At 48.2% G+C, this 24,711-nt stretch overlaps 1 protein-coding gene across 1 annotated transcript in view; it reads right to left on the bottom strand.

The window, feature by feature from the left end:
- Nucleotides 1–404: 404 nt before the first annotated feature.
- LOC112547121 (uncharacterized) overlaps nucleotides 405–24,711 on the bottom strand; it is a 54,359-nt gene continuing 30,052 nt past the window's right edge. The window contains exons 12-18 of the mRNA XM_075919947.1: nucleotides 21,959–22,119; nucleotides 21,332–21,626; nucleotides 12,910–13,070; nucleotides 12,168–12,465; nucleotides 9,022–9,182; nucleotides 7,526–7,605; nucleotides 405–617 (exon numbers count right to left, since the gene is read on the bottom strand). Of these exons, the coding sequence (XP_075776062.1) occupies nucleotides 7,541–7,605; nucleotides 9,022–9,182; nucleotides 12,168–12,465; nucleotides 12,910–13,070; nucleotides 21,332–21,626; nucleotides 21,959–22,119 (1,141 nt within the window). The 3' untranslated portion in view covers nucleotides 405–617; nucleotides 7,526–7,540. The remainder of the gene's footprint in view (nucleotides 618–7,525; nucleotides 7,606–9,021; nucleotides 9,183–12,167; nucleotides 12,466–12,909; nucleotides 13,071–21,331; nucleotides 21,627–21,958; nucleotides 22,120–24,711) is intronic.

A 24,711-nucleotide genomic window follows, 5' to 3' on the forward strand; every position in this document is an offset into this window, starting at 1 on the left:
GGACGGACTGCCCAAAGCCAGCCCCATCCTGCTGAGGGCCCAGGGCTGGCAGCCACTGCAGGGCCACCAGCAAGCTGGGGTTTGGGGGAAAGCTGTTAAGGATCCTTGCATTGAGGGGGGAATAGAGAATGGGAGGGTCAGCCCAGGTTGGGAGGAGGGGCAGGGGATGCAGCGATGGGTTGTACTCAGGCAGGGGAGCAGGCTGGGGCCAGGGCAGTGGGCATGGGAAGGGCTGGAAGCAGAAGAGCTGGATTAACTCAAAGCCATCTGGGGTTTGGAGCCGCGGCCTCTCTGGCTCCGTGGGATCAGAACCGTGTTATCCATGGGGGCAGGAAGGGGAGGGGAGACCTGGGGAACAGAGACAATGGACCGGAGAGATGCAGGCAGGGACCAGAGAAGTTTATTAAGGGACATGTGCTCATTCCACACCCCCCTGCCCCTGCCCCCAGCGCAAGGAGAGGTGCTTCCCCCACTCATGGACTGTCACTCCCGCTTCCAAGCGCTCACCTCCAGCTGGTGCCACAGGGTGAGGTGCTCCACCCTGCAGGGGCTGGTGATGCTGACGTAACGGCCGTTCAGCTAAGGATCTCGGAACGGTGTCAGTGATAGTCCCGCAGCTGCAAAGAGCAGAAGACAAGAGGGAGAGGCTGAGATTAGGGAGCCCAGGCGAGTTGGCAGCAGGACTGACGGCCCTTTAACTCTGAGCCTGCAGAGGGCAAAGCACGGAGTGATAATGAACCCAGACAGCGTGTCCCTATTCCCGTCACCACCCGATGCAGACGAGGAATAAGACGTGCATTTTATCGGGTCATTAACTGCTGGAGCAGATCACTGAGGGCCATGGTGGATTCTCTTTCCTTTGCAGGCTTTAGATCAAGGCTGGATATCCACCTAACGGAGACACTGCAGCCCACATGGAAATTATGGGTTCAGGGTAGAAAAAACTGATGACCTACCTCTCACAATGCCTGTTCTTCGAGATGTGTTACACATGACATAGAATCATAGAATAATAGGACTGGAAGGGACCTCGAGAGGTCATCGAGTCCAGCCCCCCGCGCTCAAGGCAGGACCAAGCTCCGTCTACACCATCCCTGACAGATGTCTATCCAACCTGTTCTTAAATATCTCCAGAGAGGGAGATTCCACCACCTCCCTTGGCAACTGATTCCAATATTTGACCACCCTGACAGTTAGGAATTTTTTCCTAATGTCCAATCTAAACCTCCCTTGCTGCACTTTAAGCCCATTACTCCTTGTCCTGTCCTCAGAAACCAAGAGGAACAAATTTTCTCCTTCCTCCTTGTGACACCCTTTTAGATATTTGAAAACCGCTATCATGTCCCCCCTTAATCTTCTTTTTTCCAAACTAAACAAGCCCAGTTCATGAAGCCTGGCTTCATAGGTCATGTTCTCTAGACCTTTAATCATTCTTGTCGCTCTTCTCTGTACCCTTTCCAATTTCTCCACATCTTTCTTGAAATGTGGCGCCCAGAACTGGACACAGTACTCCAGCTGAGGCCTAACTAGTGCAGAGTAGAGCGGCAGAATGACTTCACGAGTTTTGCTTACAACACACCTGTTGATACAACCTAGAATCATATTTGCTTTTTTTGCAACAGCATCACACTGCTGACTCATATTCAACTTGTGGTCCACTATGACCCCTAGATCCCTTTCCGCCATGCTCCTTCCTAGACAGTCGCTTCCCATCTTGTATGTATGGAACTGATTGTTCCTTCCTAAGTGGAGCACTTTGCATTTCTCTTTCTTAAACCTCATCCTGTTTACCTCTGACCATTTCTCTAACTTGCTAAGGTCATTTTGAATTATGTCCCTATCCTCCAAAGAAGTCGCAACCCCACCCAGTTTGGTATCATCTGCAAACTTAATAAGCGTACTCTCTATCCCAATATCTACATCATTGATGAAGATATTGAACAGTACGGGTCCCAAAACAGACCCTTGAGGAACTCCACTTGTTATCCCTTTCCAGCAGGATTTAGAACCGTTAACAACAACTCTCTGACTACGGTTATCCAGCCAATTATGCACCCACCTTATCGTGGCCCTATCTAAGTTATATTTGCCTAGTTTATCAATAAGAATATCATGCGAGACCGTATCAAATGCCTTACTAAAGTCTAGGTATATGACATCCACCGCTTCTCCCTTATCCACAAGGCTCGTTATCCTATCAAAGAAAGCTATCAGATTAGTTTGGCATGACTTGTTCTTCACAAACCCATGCTGGCTATTCCCTAACACTTTATTACCTTCCAAGTGTTTGCATATGATTTCCTTAATTACCTGCTCCATTATCTTCCCTGGGACAGACGTTAAACTGACCGGTCTATAGTTTCCTGGGTTGTTCTTATTCCCCTTTTTATAGATGGGCACAATATTTGCCCTTTTCCAGTCTTCTGGAATCTCCCCTGTCTGCCATGATTTTTCAAAGATCATAGGTAAAGGCTCAGATACCTCCTCTATCAGCTCCTTGAGTATCCTGGGATGCATTTCATCAGGACCTGGTGACTTGCTGACATCTAACTTTCCTAAGTGATTTTTAACTTGTTCTTTGTGTATCCTATCTTCTAAACTTACCCTCTCTCTGCTTGTATTCACTACGTTAGGCACACCTCCAGACTTCTCGGTGAAGACCGAAACAAAGAAGTCATTGAGCATCTCTGCCATTTCCAAGTTCCCTGTTACTGCTTCTCCCTCCTCACTAAGCAGTGGGCCTACCCTGTCCTTGGTCCTCTTCTTCCTTTTAATGTATTTATAAAAGGTCTTCTTGTTTCCCTTTATGCCTGTAGCTAGTTTGATCTCATTTTGTGCCTTTGCCTTTCTAATCTTGCCCCTGCATTCCCGTGTTGCTTGCCTATATTCATCCTTTGTAATTTGTCCTAGTTTCCATTTTTTATATGACTCCTTTTTTATTTTGAGATCATGCAAGATCTCCTTGTTAAGCCAAGCTTGTCTTTTGCCATACTTTCTATCTTTCCTACACAGCGGAATTGTTTGCTTTTGGGCCCTTAACAACGTCCCTTTGAAATACTTCCAACTCTCCTCAGTTGTTTTTCCCTTCAGTCTTGCTTCCCATGGGACCTTACCTACAAGTTCTCTGAGCTTATCAAAATCTTCCTTCCTGAAATCCATTACCTCAATTGTGCTGGTCTCCCTTCTACTTTTCCTTAAGATCATGAACTCTATTATTTCATGATCACTTTCCCCTATACTGTCTTCCACTTTCAAGTTCTCAACTAGTTCCTCCCTATTTGTTAAAACCAAATCCAGAACAGCTTCTCCTCTGGTAGCTTTTTCAAACTTCTGAAACAGAAAGTTGTCTCCAATGCAGTCCAGAAACTTATTGGATAGCCTGTGCCTCGCTGTGTTAGTTTCCCAACATATGTCTGGATAGTTGAAGTCCCCCATCACCACCCAATGACAGTGTAAGTGTGGAAATGGCTGAGGTGCAGAATGATTTCTTTGTGTCAGTTTTCATGAAAAAGGTTGGCGGTGATTGGGTGCCTACAATAGTGTACGCTGGAGAAAAGGAGGTAGATTCAGAAGTTAAAATAGGAAAAGAAGAAGTTAAAATTACTTAGGAAAGTTAGATGTTTAGAAATTATTAGGGGCTGTTGAAATGCATCCTAGAATACTCAAGTAGCTGACAGAGGACGTATCTGAGCCTTTAGCTATCATCTTCAAAAAGTCATGGAAGACAGGAGAGACTCCAGAAGACTGGAAAAGGGCAAATCTAGTGCCCAGCTATAAAAAGGGAAATAAGAACACACCAGGAAACGACAGACCAGCCTGTTTAACTTCTGTGCCAGAAAAGACAATGGAGCAAATAATTAAGGTATTCGTCAGCAAACATCTGGAAGATAACAAGGCAATAAGTAACAATCAGAATGGATTTGTAAAGAACAGATCATGTCCAACCAGCCTGCTAGCTTTCTTTGACATGGTAACAAGCCTTGTGGGTAAGGGGGAAGCAGTAGACATGGTATACCTCGTCTGGAGCAAACCATTTGAGACAACCCAACCTGGGAGGGTTCCACTATAAAGTGGGTGCATAGCTGGTTGGAGAACTATTCTGAGTGTAATTATCAATGGTTCACAGTCATGCTGGAAGGGCATAAGTGGTGGGGTTGTGCAGGGATCAGTTTTGGCACCGATTCTGTTCAATATCTTCATCAACACTTTAGATAACGGCATAGAGAGGATGCTTATACAGTTTGTGGATGAGCCCAAAGCGGGAGGGGTTACAAGTGCTCTGGAGGATCAGATTACTATTCAAAACGGTCTGGACAACCTGGAACAATGGTGTGAGGTAAATAGGATGAAATTAAATAAGGAAACTGCTGAGGAAGGAACAATCAGTTGCACACACAAAAAATGGGAAGTGACTGTCCTGGAAGGAGTCCAGCAGAAAGGGATCTAGGGGTCCTATTGGACGACAAGTTCAATATGAGTCAACAGTGTGACATTGCTGCAAAAAACCATGATTCTGGGATGCATGAACAGGAGTGTCGTGAGCAAGACAGGAGAAGTCATTCTTCCGCTCTGCGCTGATTAGGTCTCAGTTGGAGCATTGTGTCCAGTTCTGGGCACCGCATTTCGAGAAAGATTCGGTGACAATGGAGACGGTCCAGAGAAGAGCAACAAAAATGATTGAAGGTCTAGTGAACATGACTTATGAGGGAAGGCTGAAGGAACTGGGCTTGTTTAGTTCAGAAAAAGAGAAAACTGACACGAGACATGAGAGCGGTTTTCAAGTATCTAACAGGGTGTCACGAGGAAGAGGGAGAATTTTTTCCCTCCTTAACCTCTGATGAGAGAAGAAGCAGCAATGGGCTTAAATTGCAGCAAGGGAGGTTTAAGGTTGGACATTAGGAAAGTCTTCCTCATTGTCAGGGTGGTTAAACACTGGAATAGATTAGCTGGAATAAATTAGCTAGCTTTTTTAAGAGCAGGTTAGATAAAAATCTTAACTGGGCAGGCAATGAATTTTTTGTATGTAAAAAGTACAAAAATAATAAAACGCTGTAAATTTAAAACAAAAATTTAGTTTTCTCCAAATTTCGGTTGTGTTGACGTACCTCCCAGACTTCTCGGCTGTGTGTAGACTGCATCCCTTTTCCGTAAAAGGGATGCAAATTAGACACATTGCAATTGCAAATGAAGCGGGGATTTAAATCCCCCCTGCTTCATTTGCATAAACGTGGCTGCCGCTTTTTTCCGGCTCAGAGCTTTGCCGGAAAAAAACGCCGGTCTAGACACGGATCTTTCAGAAAATAAAGCCTTTTCCGAAAGATCCCTTATTCCTCTTAAAATAAGGAATAAGGGATCTTTCGGAAAAGGCTTTATTTTCCGAAAGATCCGCGTCTAGACGAGCGCTTTTTTCCGGCAAAGCTCCGAGCCGGAAAAAAGCGGCAGCCATGTTTATGCAAATGAAGCGGGGGGATTTAAATCCCCGCTTCATTTGCAATTGCGATGTGTCTAATTTGCATCCCTTTTACGGAAAAGGGATGCAGTCTAGACACAGCCCTCTTGTGTACCCCTAAGGGTACTCACACCACTGGTTGAGAAACTCTGATCTAGACGGTGGTTGGTCCTGCCATGAGAGCAGGAAGCTGGACTCAAGAATCTCTTGAGTCCCTTGCAGTTCGAGCGTTCTATGAGTCTAGGAGAAGGTGGGCCACGTGACCAAGTCACTGCATGTCCTTTGAGCTAAGAAGGTCGCCGAGGAGGCTTGGGCCCCTGGGGAGTGGACAGTACGTTTTGGAGAAGGTTGTGGCATGATCGTATGCAAGAAGTGATCCAGAATGAGATCCTTTGAGCAGGGACAGGAAGCCCTTTCAATCTCTCCTCTATTGCTACTAATCGCTGTGGTGACCTATGGAACGGTTTTGTCCTTTCAAAAGAAAATACCAGAGCCGGCCGGACGGCCGTTAGAATCATAGAACCAGAGAGCTGGAAGAGACCTCAGAGGGTCATCAAGTCCAGCCCCCTGCTCTAGGCAGGACCAACACCAATTAAATCAACCCAGCCAGAGCTTTGTCAAGCTGCGACTTAAACACCTCTAGGGATGGAGACTCCACTACTTCCCTAGGTAACCCATTCCAGTGCTTCACCACCCTCCTAGGGAAATAGTTGTTCCTAATATCCAACCTGGACCTCTCCCACCGCAACTTGAGCCCATTGCTCCGTGTTCTGCCACCTGTCACTACTGAGAACAGCCTCTCTCTATCCTCTTTGGAACCTCCCTTCAGGAAGTTGAAGGCTTCTCTCAAATCCCCCCTCACTCTTCTCTTCTGCAGACTAAACAAACCCAAATCCCTCAGTCTCTCCTCATAGGTCATGTGCTCCAGCCCCCTAATCATTTTGGTCGTCCTCCGCTGGACCCTCTCCAATGCAGCCACATCCTTTTTGTAGTGGGGGGCCCAGAACTGGACACAATACTCCAGATGTGGCCTCACAAGAGCCGAAGAAAGGGGAATAATCACTTCTCTAGATCTGCTGGCAATTCGCCTCCTAATGCACCTAATATGCCATTAGCCTTCTTGGCTACAAGGGCGCCCTGTTGACTCCTATCCAGCTTCTCATCCAGTTTAATCCTCAGGTCCTTTTCTGCTGAACTATTACTTAGCCAGTCGGTCCCCAGCCTGTACCAAAGTCTGGGATTCTTCCATCCCAAGCGCAGGACTCTGCACTTGTCCTTGTTGAACCTTATCAGATTTCTTTTGGCCCAATCCTCTAATCTGTCCAGGTCACTCTGGACCCGATCCCTGCCCTCCAGCATATCTAGCTCTCCCCTTAGCTTAGTGTTATCTGCGAACTTGCTGGGGGTGCGATCCATCCCTTGATCCAGGTCATTCATAAAGATGTTGAACAAAACCGGCCCTAGAACCGATCCTTGGGGCACTCCGCTAAAAACCGACCACGAACCTGACATGGAGCCATCGATCACAACCCGCTGGACCCGACAGTCTAGCCAGCTTTCTATCCATCTTACAGTCCATTTATCCAACCCATATTCCCTTAACTTGCTGGCAAGAATATTGTGGAAGACCATATCAAAAGCATTGCTAAAGTCAAGGTATATCACATCCACTGCCTTCCCCATGTCCACGGAGCCAGTTACCTCATCATAGAAGCTAGTCAGGTTGGTCAGGTACGACTTGCCTTTTGTGAATCCATGCTGACTATTCCTGATCACTTTCCCCTCTTCCAAGTGCTTCAAAATGGATTCTTTGAGGATCCCCTCCATTATTTTTCCAGGGACTGAGGTAAGCCTGACTGGTCTGTAGTTCCCTGGATCGTCCTTCTCTTTTTTAAGGATGGGCCCTACATTTGCCTTTTTCCAATCATCTGGGACCTCTCCCGATTTCCATAAATTTTCAAAGATAAAGGCCAAAGGCTCTGCAATGACATTTGCCAACTCCCTCAGTCCCCTCGGATGCATTAAATCTGGACCCATGGATTTGTGTATGTTTAGCTTTTCCAAATAGTTCCTAACCTCTTGTTTTCCCACCTAGGGATGTCCACCTCCTTGCCATATTGCGTTGCCTAGTTCAGTAGTCAGGGAGTTGAACGGGTCTGTGAAGACACAAGGAAAGAAAGCATTGAGTACTTCAGCTGTTCCCACATCATCTGTCACTAGGTTACATCCCTCATCCAGTAAGGGCCCCACCCCTCCCTGATCACCCTCTTCTTGCGAACATGCCTGTAGAAACCTTTCTTGTTCCCCTTCCCATTCCTTGCCAGCTGTAATTCCAATTGCGCTTTTGCCTTCCTGATAAATCCCCTGCATTCTCGAGCAATATATTTATACTCCTCCCTAGTCATCTGTCCAAGTTTTCACTCCTTGTAAGCTTCCTTTTTGTGCTTAAGGTCACCAAGCATGTCCCCAGTAAGCCAATCTGGTCGCCTACTATATTTGCTTTTCTTACTGCGCATTGGGATGGTTTCTTTCTGTGCCTTTAATAAGGCTTCTTTAAAATACTGCCAGCTCTCCTGGACTCCTTTCTCCTCCATGTTAGCATCCCAGGGAATCCTTCTCATTAGTTGTTTGAGGGAGTCGAAATCTGCTTTTCTGAAGTCCAAGGTGTGTATATTGCTACGTTCCTTTTTTCCTTTGGTCAGGATCCTGAAATCTACCATCTCATGATCACTGCTTCCCAGGTTGTCACCCACCTCCACTTCCCCTATTAGTTCCTCCCTGTTTGTGAGCAGAAGGTCAAGCTGTGCACGGCCCCTGGTCGGATCCTTCAGCACTTGTACCTAGAAGTTATCCCCAACATTCTCCCAGAACTTCCTGGATTGTCTGTGTCCTGCCGTATTGGCTTCCCAACAGATGTCAGGGTGATTAAAGTCCCCCACGAGAACCAGGGCCTGCGATCCGGAAGCTTCTCTCAGTTGTCCGAAGAAAGCCTCATCTTCCTCATCCACCTGATCCGGTCTATAGCAGACACTGACCACAACAGCACCCCCATTGCTTCCACCTCTAAACTTAACCCAGAGACTCTCAACAGACTTTTCTCCCTCTATATACTGGAGCTCTGAGCAGTCCTACTGCTCTCTTACATATAGTGCAACTCCTCCTCCTTTTCTCCCCCGCCTGTTCTTCCTGAACAATTCATACCCTTCCATGACAGCGCTCCAGTCATGCGAGTCATCCCACCAAGTCTCCGTTATTCCAATCAAATCATAGTTCTTTGACTGGGCCAAGGCTTCGAATTCTTCCTGTTTGTTGCCCAGGCTTCTTGCATTAGAGTACAAACACCTCAGATAATCAGTTGTTCGCCCTGCCTTCCCCATCTGAATCGGGATCCTCCTTTGTTGTTCACATGGAGCCTCCCTCACCTGCCCCTGCCAGCTGCAGCCCAAGCCCCCATCAGCATGGGAAGGAACGAGGCTCCCAGGGTTTCTACTGTCTCACTAGGTCGAGTTTGGCACACGAGGGACTGGGGTATAATTGGAAAGGGTCCCATTCGTGTTCTGCCAGCTCCCTACCTTCTGGTATTGGGTCACAGCCCTGAGATAGAACCTCGACCTCACACAGGGTCAGATACTCCTTTCTGCCCGGGATGACGATGGTGACGTAGCGGCCCTCCAGCCCGTTGCAGCAGATGATGCTGAGGGATCCGGGTTTGGTGTAGGTGATGGTCCCACAGCTATAGAAAAAAGCAGAAGTCAAGAAAATCAAACATGAGAATCATAGAATACTTAGGACTGGAAGGGACCTCGAGAGGTCATCGAGTCCACTCCCCTGCCCTCATGTATTCAAATCTAAAGTGCCTGATGAAATTCACCCTTCAGAACTTAAGCAACTTGCTGAACCAATCTCAGAACTATTAATGCAGAAAGACGGGTGCAGTCCTAGAAGACTAGAGAAGAGCAAACATTGTACCTGTCTTTGAAAAACAGGGAAGAAAGACGTGGCGAATTCTAAGCTAATCAGTGCAATTTTGATACCTCAGAAGACACTGGAACACATTATGGAACAGTGTGAAAGCAGCGGGAGGAGGATGAAGTGATATGCCATAGCTAATGTGGATTTGCGAAGAACAGCTCATGCCATTCCAATCTAATGTTCTTCTTTAACAGATTAACCGGCCTAATGGACAGAGGGAAGTGGTAGATGTGATAGGAATTTATTTAATAAGGCTTCGGAGAGACTCGCATGTGACTCTTTCTTCTCATAAAGAAAATAAGGGAAGATTGTCTAGATTAAATTACTATCAGGTACAAGGCCGGCCCGACTATGTAGGCGATCTAGGCAGTCACGTAGGGCAACAGTTGTCAAGTAGCACTAAATTAGATGGATATGAATTTTTTTCTCTTTTTGAAAATGTATATCAACTAGAAGATTTACCCGGTGTTGCTGGGGTTCTTAACTCAAGAGGTTTTTTTTTCTTCATTTAAATCGTTGCTCTGGGCTGGGGATGAGGGATTCAGTATTCAGGCTACCCTGGGGAGAAAGGCCATCCCCAGCTCTCTCTCACTGCTGCAGCGTGGGTCAGGAGAGAAGTGTCCATGGCTGCTGTAGCTCCAGTGGGCACAACCAGGGGAGGGGTGCATGTCCCCCAGCTGGAGGACAGAGACACAGACAAACAGGCATACAAACAGGCTATGTCTACACTGCAGGCTTCTTGCGCAAGAAGCTTTTTGTGGAAGAGATCTTCCACAAAATCTTCTTGTGCAGGAGCATGTCCACACTGCAAAAGCACATCGAAAAAGTGATGCTCTTTTGCACAAGAGAACATCCAGACTGCAGGGACGCTCTCTCGAAAGAAAGCGCTGACCGCTATCCACAGAATGGCCACCAGGGCACCTGTGCTTCTTTCAATAGGGGTTTTTTGCGCAAAAAGAGGCAGCTCTCCATCCACACATACCGTTTGTGGAAGAGCGCTTTAGCCAAACGGAGTTATGCCTCATAGAAAGGAATAACTCTTGAGCAAAACTCCCTCTCTTCTTTTGATTTTTTTGCGCAAAAACACGCTTGAGGTGTAGCTGCTCCACAAGTTTTTCTGCAAAAACTCTGTAGTGTAGACATAGCCACAGAGTATATCTCGGAAATAAAGAGTAGGCACCCGTCCCTTTCTCACCTTTCTACATTACTACCATTGTTCTCTATTTTCAGGGCTTGACAAACTCGCCAGCCCAGCATCGCGCATGCGCCAGACCGGCACTGCTCATGTGCGCAGCACCGGTGAACGGGGCACATGGAGCGACCAGCTGAAATCTACTTGCCATGAGCGAGTAGAAATAGTGGTTTGTCGAGCCCTGTGTATTTTGATCATTTAGGTGAAACAGTTATTTTTCAGAAAATTAACACCACAGCAGATAAAAAGATGCGGTCTGGAGCTCAGTGTTGGAAAAGGAAAGCAGAGCAGATAAAAGAATAAGTAACGCAAAAAAGTTATCTTTGACTTGCCAAACACTGTGGCTACGTCTAGATGGCATCCCTTTTTTGTAAAAGAGATGCAAATTAGACGTATCGCAATTGCTAATGAAGCGGGGATTTAAATCTCCCCCGCTTCATTAGCATAAAAATGGCTGCCGCTTTTTTTCGGCACGGAGCTTTGTAGGGAAAAAGCGCCAGTCTAGACGCGGATCTTTCGGAAAATAAAGCCTTTTCCGAAAGATCCTTTATCCCTTATTTTAAGAGGGAGGCAGCTCATAGCATCAAACTAACACTGAAGGTGAGCAAATGTATTCATCTCCAGACATGGGCACCAAGGTTGGGATGAAGAAAAGATAACGAGGGAGAAGGAGGGAAATAGACGTGGAAGATCATAGAATACTAGGACTGGAAGGGACCTCGAGCGGTCATCGAGTCCAGTCCCCTGCCCTCATGTCTAGACCATCCCTGATAGACATTTATCTAACCTGCTCTTAAATCTCTCCAGAGATGGGGATTCCACAACCTCCCTGAGTAATTTATTCCAGTGTTTAACCACCCTGACAGTTAGGAACTTTTTCCTAATGTCCAACCTAAACCTCCCTTGCTGCAGTTTAAGCCCATTGCTTCTTGTTGTACCCCCAGAGGCCAAGATGAACAAGTTTTCTCCCTCCTCCTTGTGACACCCTTTTAAATACCTGAAAGCCGCTCTCATGTCCCCCCTCAATCTTCTCTTTTCTAAACCAAACAAGCCCAATTCCTTCAGCCTTCCCTCATAGGTCATGTTCTCTAGACCTTTCATCATTCTTGTTTCTCTTCTCTGGACCCTCCCCAATTTCTGGACCCTCTCCCCCTACAGCCAGTTCACCTGCTGCCCACGAGAGGAAGCGGAGGCAGAAAGAGGTGGAGGGGGGAAGGACACATCCAGGGAACGGGGTGGAACGGGGCAGGAAGCAGCAGGGCAGGAGTAGGAAGAGGGCAGAGGGGGTGGGGTAGAGTGGGGATGAACCTTGGGGCAGATCGGGTGTCATGTACCCCCAGTGACTTGTTGCAGCGCAGGTTTGGGAGGGCCTGCAGGCCAAACGGATGGGCCACACCCACCCAGGCCCACTTGTGGCGAGGCCTCTGCACCACCAGCAAAGCACTCGTGGCCCCAGGCAGCTCGGAGGGGAAGCCCTGGCTGGCTATGAGACCCAGCCCCTGTGCCCGCGCCGGGAGGACTCATCTCGTTGCAGACAAGGGAGAAGCAACTCACAGGGGGTTGTTCTTGCCGTGGTTCACCAGGGAGTCTCCCACGTGGATCTCGGCCCCCTTCAGTCTCTCCCCGCAGCACTCGTCTTCCAAGTGCTTCACGATCACCACGGAGATGTAATGCCGGCCGCCCAAGTCCACGTTCCACCAGGGCTCCATGTCGCGATGAGTTTGGCTGCAGGAGTCTTGTTCCCACAGCCCATCACGTTTTCCATCCACGGCCCTACCAGCCACGGCTTGTCCAGTCGTGTTCGCCAACGTGGACGACTGCGTGGCCGGACGTCCCAGCGCCAAGTTAAAAGCTGGACTCCGAGGGAGAGAAGAGGGGAGGTGGGACCTGCCCTGTGCCACTGGACAGGGGTTCTAGACGCCCTGTCGCCCACACGGAGCCAGAGCTGCTTCCCAGAGGTGACACGCAAACCAGGCGCGGCCTGAGAGCCAGGTTCACCGGGGGAGCCAGGGACCCGGGGGAGGGGAGTGACAACGCTTGGCGCTGGGGTCTCTTGGGGCTTGGTGCCTCTCTCAGGCCACCATGTCTCATACCCAGCTGGAGCTGCTCCCCTAGCAGGGATGGGGCACGATGTTCACATGGATCCCCCACTCCCGCCTGCCGCTGCCAGCTGCAGCCCACGCCCAGGTGAGCAGTGCGAAGGGAAGCGTCTGCCAGGGCTTCTGCTGCCTCAAGAGACTGGGGTATATACCGGGAAAGGGAACAGGGTCCCGTTCACATTGTGCCGGCTCCTTACCTTCTGGTGGTGGGACACAGCCCTGAGATAGAACCTCGACCTCACACAGGTTGAGATACTCCGCCCTGCCCGGGATGACGATGGTGACGTAGCGGCCCTCCAGCCCACTGCAGCAGATGGTGCTGAGGGATCCGGGTCTGGGTTCGGTGATGGTCCCGCAGCTAAAGGAAAGGGCAGAAGCCAAGGAGACCGAACAAGTTAGATGAGTTCAAATGCACAGAGCCTGGTGAAATCCACCCCCAGATCTTTGGGAAGTAGCCAAGCCAATCTCAGAACTACTCATGCTTTCAAAGAGCTCACAAAGGACGGGGGAGGTCCCCGGGGACTCGAGAAGGGCAAACTTTGGTCTAGAATTTCCCACATCCTCTTTGTTCCCCATATTCAAAGACAGGAACAGCCAGCCCATATTAGATGCCTCTGAAGACACTGGAACGATTTGTGGAAGAGTCTGAAAGCAGCAGGAGGATGATAAAGTGATGTCATAAGAACGGCCAGACTGGGTCAGACCAAAGGTCCAGCCAACCTAGTGTCCTGTCTGCCAGCAGTAGCCAATGCCAGGTGCTCCGGAGAGAGGGAACACAACAGGGGATCAGACAAACAGAGGCTGGGGGCACCATTCCTACCCATCCTGACTAATAGCCATTGATGGACTTAACCTCCATGAATGTATCTAGGTCTTTTTTGAACCCTAGTCTTTTCATCATCCTCTGGCGAGGAGTTCCACAGGTTGACTGTGCACTGCGTGAAGCAAAACTTCCTTTTGTTTGTTTTACATCTGCTACCTATTCATTTCATTTAGTGACCCCTAGTTCTTATATTGCGGGAGCCAGTTAATAATTTTTCCTCATTCACTTTTTCCACCCCAGGCATGATTTTATACACCTCTATCATATCCCCTCTTGGGCTCCTATTTTCTAAGCTGAAAATGTCCAAGTCTTTTCATTCTTTGGATGAGGCGAGCACATCTGTATGCTTTCAGATGTTTCAAGTGTCCTTTAATCCTCGTGCAACGAGGTTCACAGGGACGTCGGAATAGGAAGCCCGTTATATTTCGATATAAAGAGCTTGCTCTTAAGACGCAGAATAGCCATTTCAAGATACCAGCGGTATCCCAAATAACTTCACAGTGCAGACGTAGAGCTTAATGGCTGCATTAGCTGCGCCATTTCAGATTTTGATGGGGGGGGGGGGCAAATTTAATCATGATTCTGGGGACTAGTTAGCCCTTGACATCTCTAGTTTCCTGGCTGATAACTGAGCAGGCAGCTGACTGGAACCTTGTGTCTACCTCCCATATAAAGGAGACACAAATATTAGACCCACTTAGCTGTACAACATGTTCTAACTCCTTGTGGCAAGTCACTTATGGGATACTGCTGGGTTTCAAATTGCAAAATATAGTCGTACTGTTTTACCAACTCTGCGGAGGGGAGGAACCCCATGAAAGTTCCCAGGCTCTATAGCAGGTCAGGGAGGGCAGTAGGGACTAGTGGGTTGCAGCAGGGGCAGATACATCTGGGTTCTATGTAAGAACCTCAGAACAGCCAGACTGGGTCAGATCAAATGTCCATCTAGGCCAGTGTTTCTCAAACTTTTTTTTTATAAAGTACCCTTTTTTAAAAACACACACACACAAAACACATTTCTAGGTACCCCCAGTACCTACAGTTTCCAGACACACCATTTTTTTTCTACCATTGCAACCCATTAGTTTAAGAACCTCAGAACAGCCAGATTGGGTTAGACCAAAGATCCATTTAGCCCAAAGTCCTGTCTTCTGACAGTGGCCAGTACCAGGTGTCCCAGAGGAAATGCACACAACAGCAATCATTGCGTGATTCACCCCATCACCCTTTCCCAGGCTCTGGCAAACAGAGGCGAAGGACGTGCAGAACACGGTGTTGGATATCTGGCCACAGTGACTAATAGCGACTGAGGGACCTCTTCTCCATGAACTGATCTAGTTCTTTTTTAAACACTTCTAGTTTTGGCCTTTACAATAGCCTCTGGCCCAGAGTTCCTCTAGTTGACCGTGAAGAAATACTTTCTTTTGTTTGTTTTAAATTTGCTGCCTATTAATTTCATTGAATGACTCCTAGTTCTCATGTGTTCAAAAGTCTCAGCGGGGTAGCCGTGTTAGTCGGTAACTAAAAAAACTTAAATGCCAAGAATGGTCCTGTAGCATCTGAGGGTATGTCTACACTACCCCGCTAGTTCGAACTAGGAGGGTAATGTAGGCATACCGCACTTGCAAATGAAGCCCGGGATTTGAATTTCCCGGGCTTCATTTGCATAAGCGGGGAGCCGCCATTTTTAAAACCCCGCTGGTTCGAACCCCATGCAGCACGGCTACATGGGGCTCGAACTAGGTAATTCGAACTAGGCTTCCTATTCCGAACGAGGTGTATCAGTAGTTCGGAATAGGAAGCCTAGTTTGAACTACCTAGTTTGAGCCCCATGTAGCCACGCTGCACGGGGTTCGAACCAGCGGGGTTTTAAAAATGGCGGCTCCCTGCTTATGCAAATGAAGCCCGGGAAATTCAAATCCCGGGCTTCCTTTGCAAATGCGGTATGCCTACATTACCCTCCTAGTTCGAACTAGGAAGGTAGTGTAGACATACCCTTAGAGACTAACCAAAAATATATAGATACTATCATGAGCAGGGCTTGACAAATTATACAATCTACTTGTCCGTGGCGAGTAGATTGTAACCCGGAAGAGCTGGGTTCTGGCCATCTGCGCATGTGCAGAACGATCTGCGCATGTGCAGATCACCGGACAGCGCGGCTGGTGAGCGGGGGTTGCCGCGGTTTGGCGAGCCCTGATCACGAGCTTTCGTGGGCACAACCCAGTTCTTCAGATGACAGATATGGAACAAGAAGCACAGAGCTTCAAATAAAGAGCAGAAAAAGAGGGGAGAGGAGGAGGAAAAATCCCCATGTCAATTAAAGTGTCTGTTCTAAATGAGGCTAATAGAGTGGGCTGTAGGTGTCTGATATTTAGCTTTGGATATCAGTTGGGTGTCGAATATGAACTGGATGGGCCATTATGTCTTTTTTTTCAAGCCATGAGAGACAGTGGCACATTTACATATGAAGGCCTGTTCCGCAGACTGTCTGATTGATTTCTGAAATTACTTTGTAAGAGAATGGCCACCTTTAAATCCATTAATGAGCGTGGGGCAAGTTACAATGTTCTCTTACAGGTTTCTGTGAGTTACCATTTCGAATATCTGAGTTGTGTGCATTAAGCCCCCGTCCAGTTTGGCCAACATCTATGGCAGGGGGACGTTGCTGGTACTTGATGGCATATATCACATTAGCAGATGTGCACTTGTACAAGCCCCTGATGTGGTGGCTTATGTGGTTGAGTCTTGTGATGATGTCGCTTGTATAGATGTGTGGACAGTTGGCACCAGCTGGCTCTTGTGTGAGTATGTTTGAGGTGTGCTATGTGGTTGCTGCAAATAATCTGTTTCAGGTTGGTGGGGGGAGGTTGTCTGTAGGCGAGGATTGGCCTGTCCCCCAAGGCCTGTGAGAGTGAGGGGTTGTTTTCCAGAATAGGTTGTAGATTGTTAATGATGCCCTGGAGGGTGGTTAAGTTGGGGCTGTAGGTGATGACTAGGCTGCAGGTGATGAGTAGTGGTGTTCTGTTTTCTTTGTTTGTTAGGCCGATTTTCAAGAAGCCGATGTCTGGCTCTGTCAATCTGTTCTTTTCACTTCCCTGGGTGGGTATTTCAGTTTTAAGAATGCCTGATAGAGACCCTGTAGGTGTTTGTCTCTGTCTGTGGGATTGGAGCAAATCCGGTTGTATCTTAGGGCCTGGCTGGAAACAATCGATCGGATAATATGCCCAGGATGGAAGCTAGAGGCATGTAGGTAAGTATGATGGTCGGTAGGTTTCCGGTATAAGGTTGTGCAAATCTGGCTGTCGTATTCCTCATTTAACACTATAGGCGCGTTTCTGAAAATATTTGTGCTAAGCGAAAATGTGCTATGGGGTGTGTATCAATTTTCCTATTAAAATAATAGAAAAGTTGGGGGCTGTGTTTCACGTGGTGGTGGTGGCAAAGTCCATTTTTTATTGGTGCTGGGTTGTCAACATCAACATTAGATATCTAGTAACACAAGTCTCCGCGGTTTTTTAAAACACAAAGATAAACATGTGAGTGAGCAGAGAAGCACGGTGACCACGTGTATTCATCCGCTCGTGCATATTACTGCTGTTTTCACCAACTTATACTGCCGCGCAAAGTAGTCCGCCACGTGATTATTTTCGTGTTATTTCGGGGACCGTCGTGTTATTTGAAAAACATTCCCTAAAAAAAAGTGCTATTGCGAAAACGTGGTAAGTGGGCATATGTTAAACGAGTAATTACTGCAGTTGTACTGTAGTGTCAAGATGTGGATCCCTTGTGTGGACTGGTTCAAGCTGAGGTTGATGGTGAGGTGGAAGTTGTTGAAATCCCTGTGGAACTCTTCCAGGGTCTCCTTTCTGTGGGTCCGTGTGATGACAATGTCATCAATGTAGTGTAAGTAGAATAAGGGTGCCAGGGGGGCAAGAGCTGAGACGAGCCAGAAAGACGTTGGCATATTGTGGGGCCATGCGGGTGCCCATGGCAGTGCTGCTAACTTGAAGATACAAATTGTCCCCAAATTGGAAATAGTTGTGGGTGAGAACAAAACCACAAAGCTTAGTCACCAGGTGTGCAGTGGCATCATCATGAGGAATATTGGTGCAAAGAGCTTCTGCATCCAGGGTGGCCAGGCTGGTATTTTCAGGAAGATCACTGATACTCTGGAGTTTCTTCACGAAGTCGGTGGTTTCCGGAAGGTAGCTATCGTGCTCCATATTTGTCATCTGAAGAAGTGGGTTGTGCCCATGAAAGCTCATGATACCGTCTATATATTTTTGGTTAGTCTCTAAAGGTGCTACAGGACCATTGTTGTTGTTTACATTTTCCTAGTTCTTGTGTTATCTGAAGAAGTAAATAACACGTCCTTATTCAATTTTTCCACATCACTTGTGATTTTATAGACCTCCATTACATCTCCTCCTTAGTGCTCTCTTGCAAACTAAAAAGTTCCAGTCTGTTTGATCTCTTCTCATGTGGCATGTATTCAGTAATCCTCATCCGAAATTTCTGTTGCCCTTCTCTGTACTTTTTCCAAATCCAATTTATTTTTCTCCTGGGGTGATCAAATTTGCACACAGTATTTAATGTATGGGCATACCATGGATTTATACAGAGGCAATACAATATTTTTCTGTCTATTCCCTTCCGAATGAGTTACAATCTTCTGCTTTGGTTTTTTTTATTGTTACTGGACATAGAGCAGATATTTTCAGACAACTATCCAAAATGCCTATAAGATCTCTTTATTAATGGCATCAGCTAATTTAGAAGCCATCATTTTATACATATAGTTGGGCATTACTTTGCATTTATCAACATTGAATTTATTCCCTATTTTGTTGCCCAGTCATCTCATTTTGAAGCTCTTCACAGTCTCCTTTGACTTAGCTACCTTCAGCAGTTTGATTTCATCTGCAAATGTTTCCATCTCACTGCTTACCCCTTTCTCCAGATTATTTATAAATAAGTTGAATAGGATGGGTCCCAGGACAGACTCCTGTGGGCACCACTAGTTACCTCTCCCCATTCTGAAAACTGACCATTTAGTCCTGCCCTTTGAATCAATTACCAATCCATGGGAGGACCTCCTCTCTTACTCCATGAGAGCTTCCTTTGCTTAAGAGCCTTTGGCAAGAGTGTGAAGGCGCATTGGGGTTTTCCCGTCTCCTGCACCCCCGTAATGGCACAGACAGACTCCACCAGCCAGAAGAATAGAGGGAGTTTATTGCTTCTCCAGGATACAGCACAGCACAGATGGAATCTGGTTACAGGGCAGGCCTAGGATGCCTCAGCCCCCCTTGAGATGGGGGAGCCTGGGCCCCTAAATCCCAGCCCGTTGCCTAGGCTGCTTCCTCCATGATACCAGCCAGAATCCTAACTCCCTCACTTCCAGCCCTGCCCCCAGCCAGGGCTCCACTCCCCTTCTTCCCATTGTTCTGCTCCCTGGGAGATCACTGGTCAGACAGGTTCAAAGCCCCCTTGCATAATGACTCATCCCCTGCCCTGCTGGGCCGTGCTGCAGCCAGCAGCCAGTGGAGGTCACTCACAACCCTCTGCCCAGCATAGCAACCAGCAAGGTATCCCCCACTACGCCACAAAGGGACTTTGTCAAAGGCTTTGTGATGGTTTCACCCCTCCCCCATGCTATATGAAATGGACTCATGGACACAAATATGCATCACTCGAAGATGCTTTGGACAAAATACCTTATGTAACCTATCAAACGTGATGTCACAGTCTGCTGGATCGGTGTACCTTATTTTGTCAAGTATCAGAGGGGTAGCCGTGTTAGTCTGAATCTGAAAAAGCGACGAGGAGTCCTGTGGCACCTTATAGACTAACATGCATCTGACGAAGTGGGTCTTTGCCCACGAAAGCTTATGCTCCTACACTTCAGTTAGTCTATAAGGTGCCACAGGATTCCTCGTCGCTTATTTTGTCGTAAGTATCATTTTTGTGTGTAAAGTTAGAAATATGGGATATAAAATCATTCATGGTTTTAAATGTGCAAGTGAAAGCCGCCAAGCATGTTTCACTCAGGCTACGTCTACACCGTTATTTATATCGTTACCAGGCACTTCTCCTGGTCATCACACACCCAGCTGTCTATGTTTCTAATGTCGAATCTCCCATTACAAATACCATCATCAGGAAGGGAGGTCCCAGCTATGGTTTCATTTCCCTCTGCTCCTTCCTTGAGACTTTCAGCCTCTTCAACAGCACACAGGCTGCCTGTCCAGAAGCGGGACTGCTCTACGGCGTCTTGGAAAGTCTCATCTATGTGCCTCTCTGCCTCCCATAGCTCCTTCAGTCCAGCTATTCTGGTCTCCAAAGCTCACACCCGGACCCTGAGGCCTGGAGCACCTTGCGCTGAAATCACACATAGGCCACCTGACCTGTCCCTAGGTAACCCTAAATGCTACATTGTGTGCAATAGCTGTGATAGTCCGCACTCGGCTGCTGGGCTTCTACCTGCATCCTCTTTTCACTCCCAGAGCTAACTCTGGGTATGTCTACACTAGCCCCCTAGTTCAAACTAGGGAGGCTAATGTAGGCATTCGATATTTAAATATCCCGGGCTTCATTTGCATCTTCCCGGGTGCCGCCATTTTTAGAAGTCCCTTAGTCCGAACTCCGTGCCCGCGGCTACACGCGGCACGGAGTACGTAGTTCGAATTAGGATCTCTAATTTGAACTACCGTTACTCCTCGAACTAGGGGGCTAGTGTAGACATACCCTCTGTTCTTGATTGTGTTTTAAGCAAGTGGTTTTGCTGTTAGTTTGCAGAATATTAAGCATATCTAGCCCCCTCCCCCCACACACACTTTGCCTCTAAATTCCCTCGCAAAACTCCCGTTTGCCCACCCTTTGTTTCCCATCTTGGAACGGTTGTGCCTGGCAATGCTTTAGGGATCAGCTCATGAGCCTTAGTTCACCTTCCTGACAAGCCTTTTGTGACCTTAATCGCCCTGCCTCTGTTTGGATACAACCCCCCCACCCCGGCCCCAACGGCTCTGCTGCTCCCAGCCCCAACTTCATCGCAGTCACACTCTGGCTTGTGGCTGTTAAGGGCTCTGTCTGGGCCAAGGGAGAGCAGAAAACTGCTTCAGAATTCGGGAAGGGGGGAGGTACTGCAGCTCCCCCCAAGGCCCACTCAGTGGTGCTCTAGGGCTGTGTGGTGGCTCCTGGCACTAGGGCAGGGCTGTGGGGCTCAGTCGGACGCACAGATCACAGAGGAAGCTCCTAGCACTGCAGGGCTCAGGGCAGCTGCTCAGGGAGCGCCCCAGGAAATTCAACCTAGGAGAGGGATCCGGGAGGGAAGAGCTCCAAAGGGGGAGCTACGAGTCCCAAGCCCCTAAGGGGGAGCTGCTCCCCACAGAAATCCCTCCCCAGACAGCGGCAGGTGCTCCCGATCACACGGTAACGCCATGCGGCTCTGGAGAGCAGCTGCCGTGCTTTGTGCTCTGGTCTAGGGTGACTTGGTCCTGCCTCGGCATGGGGGGAAGGAAGGGATGGCCCCTGGGGGTGGATTCCTGCCCCGCATTTCTGTGTCTCTGCATGGGGGAACGTAGCCCTACAGCTCAGATTTGGATGGGGCTGGATGGTAAGTGGATGGGCCGCACTCCAGCCATGGCTATGCCCTTGCACCACTGGGAAACACTCCCAGCATCCGGCTGCTCAGTGCGGAAGGCACCAGGCTGAGGCTCCCCCCAGCAAATGAGACCCAAGCCCAGTGCTGAGCTGGAAGGACCCATCTCACCGCAGACAAGGGGGAAGCAACTCACAGGGGGTTGTCCTTGCCGTGGTTGGCCAGGGAGTCTCCCACGCGGATCTGGGCCCCCTGCAGCCTCTCCCAACAGCACTCGTCTTCCCTGTTCTTCACCATCACCATGGAGACGGAATGCCGGCGGCCCAAGTCCACGGTCCACCAGGGCTCCGTGTCGCGCTGAGTGTGGCTGCAGGAGCCGTGATTAAAATCCCCATCACGATTTCCATCCACGACATTTCCAATCGCGTCTACTTTAATCCCCAAATACCTGGACGACTGAGCGACCGGACGTCGGAGCGCCAAGTTCTGAGCTGGAATCAGAAGGTGAGAAGAGGGGAGGTGGGACGTGCCCGTTGCCAGAAAGGGTGGGGCTCCACAAAACCTTTCTGCAGCAGAGCCAGAGCCGCTTCCCGGTGGTGACACACGAACCAGGGACTCTGTGAGGGCCAGGTTCACCGTGGGAGCCAGTGACTCGAGGAACGGGAGCGACAGCAGCTTGGTGCTGGGCCAGGAGCAGCCCATGCCCAGGTGAGCAGTGGGAAGGGAAGTCTCCCAGGGCTTCTGTTGCCTGGTTGGTGCAGAAGGGACTGGGGTGTAACATGAAAGGGAACAGGTTTCCATTCACATTGTACCAGCTCCTTACCCCCTGGTGGTGGGGCACAGCTCTGAGAGAAAACCTCGACCTCACACAGCATGAATATCCTCGGCGTGTCTGGGATGATGATGGTGACGTAGCGACCCTCCAAGCCTCTGCAGCAGATGGTGCTGAGAGATCCGGGTCTGGTGTCATCGATGGTCCCGCAGCTAACGGAAAGAGCAGAAGCCAAGGAGACAAATCAAGTTAGATGCTTTCAAATGCGCAGTGCCTGGTGAAATTCACCCGACAGAACCTAGGGAAGTAGCAGAGCCAATCTCAGAACTATTAATGCTTTTACAGAGAATTCACGGAGCACGGGTGAGGTCCCAGAGCACGAGAGAAGGGTGAATACAACTCCTTGCTTTGAAAATCGGGAACAAAGAGGAAGTGGCAAAGATCTTTTCATGGGAGGAAATGGGTGTTGCTCACGAAAGTTCATGATAACATACATACATATATTAGACTCTAAGGCACCATTGGTTTTAAAAGCTGTTTCTAGAATAAACAGTGCAACTTCCATAACTCATAAGACACTGAAATAAACTATCAGACAATGGGAAAGCAGCTAATGCACAAATTTTGCCACACCTCTCTAATTTTCTTCTTGACATCCTTACTGACCTAATGGGGGGAGAGGAGAGTGGTAGATGTGCTACGTCTTGATTTTAGGAAGGCTTTCGAGAGACACTCCTGTCATAGCAAATGAGGGAAAGACGGTCTAGATAAAACCACTATCAGGTGGGTGCACAGGTGTTTGAAAACACACATGCTGAGAGTAGTTAACAACAGCTGATGCTGTCTCTAGAAGGAAGTTTCAGGGATGTGCCATGCGTTGGGCACTGGTCTCTATGTTCATTAATGACGTTGACATTGGCGCACCGAGTAGGGTTATAAAATGTGCATTTGAAACCAAGCCGGGAGGGGTTGTAAGAGCATTGGGGGTAAGGAAGAAAATGCAAAATCATCTTGATAATGTGGGGAACTGGCGTGAAAACTAGCAGAAGCAATTTAATAAAGGGACGTGCTGTTCCACGGAAGGAAAATGTCTAACTCCTATATAAGGGAAAGACACATTAGACCCACTCAGCTCTGGCACATGTTCTGAGGGCTTGTGGAAAGTCACTTATGGGATACTGTCGGGTTTCAAATGTTCAGATAGACACTTCCTTTTTTTTTTACTAACTCTTTAGAGGGAGAGGGACCCCATTAGAAGTCCTGGGCTCTATCTCAGTTCAGGAAGGGCAGTGAGGTCTAGTGGGCTGCACCAGGGGCAGATGCATTTGGGTTCTAGGTAAGAACCTCAAAACGGACAGACCAAAGGTCCATCTAGCCCAGTGGCCAATACCGGGTGCCCCAGAGGGAATGCACCCAACAGGCAATCATTGCGTGATTCACCCCATGACCCTTTCCCAGGCTCTGGCAAACACAGGTGAGGGACATAGACTCATAGACTTTAAAGTCAGAAGGGACCATTATGATCATCTAGTCTGACCCCCTGCACAGTGCAGGCCACAGAATCTCACCCACCTCCTCCTAGAATAATCCTCTCACCTAGATCTCAGGGTATGTCTACACTACCCCGCTAGTTCGAACTAGGAGGGTAATGTAGGCATACCGCACTTGCAAATGAAGCCCGGGATTTGAATTTCCCGGGCTTCATTTGCATAAAGGGGAGCCGCCATTTTTAAAACCCCGCTGGTTCGAACCCCGTGCAGCGCGGCTACACGGGGCACGAACTAGGTAGTTCGAACTAGGCTTCCTATTCCGAACTACCGGTACACCTCGTGGAACGAGGCCTAGTTCGAACTACCTAGTTCGTGCCCTGTGTAGCCGCGCTGCACGGGGTTCGAACCAGCGGGGTTTTAAAAATGGCGGCTCCCTGCTTATGCAAATGAAGCCTGGGAAATTCAAATCCCGGGCTTCATTTGCAATTGCGGTATGCCTACATTACCCTCCTAGTTCGAATTAGGAGGGTAGTGTAGACATACCCCAAGATCATGTTATCTCATCAAACCATCCCGTTCATAAATCCATCTAGTTTAATTTTGAAATCAAATAGATCTTTTGCCCCCACTGCTTCCCTTGGAAGGCCGTTCCAGAACCTCACTCCTCTAATGGTTAGAAACCTTCGTCTAATCTCAAGTCTAAACTTCCTACTAGCCAGCTTATTTCCATTTGTTCTTGTGTCCACATTGGTATGAAGCTTAAATAATTCCTCTCCCTCCCTGGTATTTATCCCTCTAATATATTTAAAAAGTGCAATCATGTCCCCCCTCAGCCTTCTTTTGGTTAAAGTAAACAAGCCAAGCTCCCTGAGTCTCCTTTCATAAGACAGGTTTTCCATTCCTCGGATCATCCTAGTGGCCCTTCTTTGTACCTGTTCCAGTTTGAATTCCTCCTTCTTAAACATGGGAGACCAGAACTGCACCCAGTATTCCAACTGGGGTCTCACCAATGCCTTGTATAATGGCACTAACACCTCCTTATCCCTACTGGAAATACCTCGCCTAATACATTCCAAGACCATAGTAGCCTTTTTCACGGCCATGTCACAATGGCGGCTCATAGTCATTCTATAATCAACCAGGACTCCGAGGTCCTTCTCCTCCTCCGTTACTTCCAACTGATGTGTCCCCAGCTTATAACTAAAATTCTTGTTATTAATCCCTAAGTGCATAACCTTACACTTCTCACTATGAAATTTCATCCTATTGCTATCACTCCAATTTACAAGGTCATCTAGATCTTCCTGTATGATA

The sequence above is a fragment of the Pelodiscus sinensis genome, chromosome 2 (genome assembly GCF_049634645.1).
Source record: "Pelodiscus sinensis isolate JC-2024 chromosome 2, ASM4963464v1, whole genome shotgun sequence".
In the NCBI taxonomy this organism is placed as follows: Eukaryota; Metazoa; Chordata; order Testudines; family Trionychidae; genus Pelodiscus; species Pelodiscus sinensis.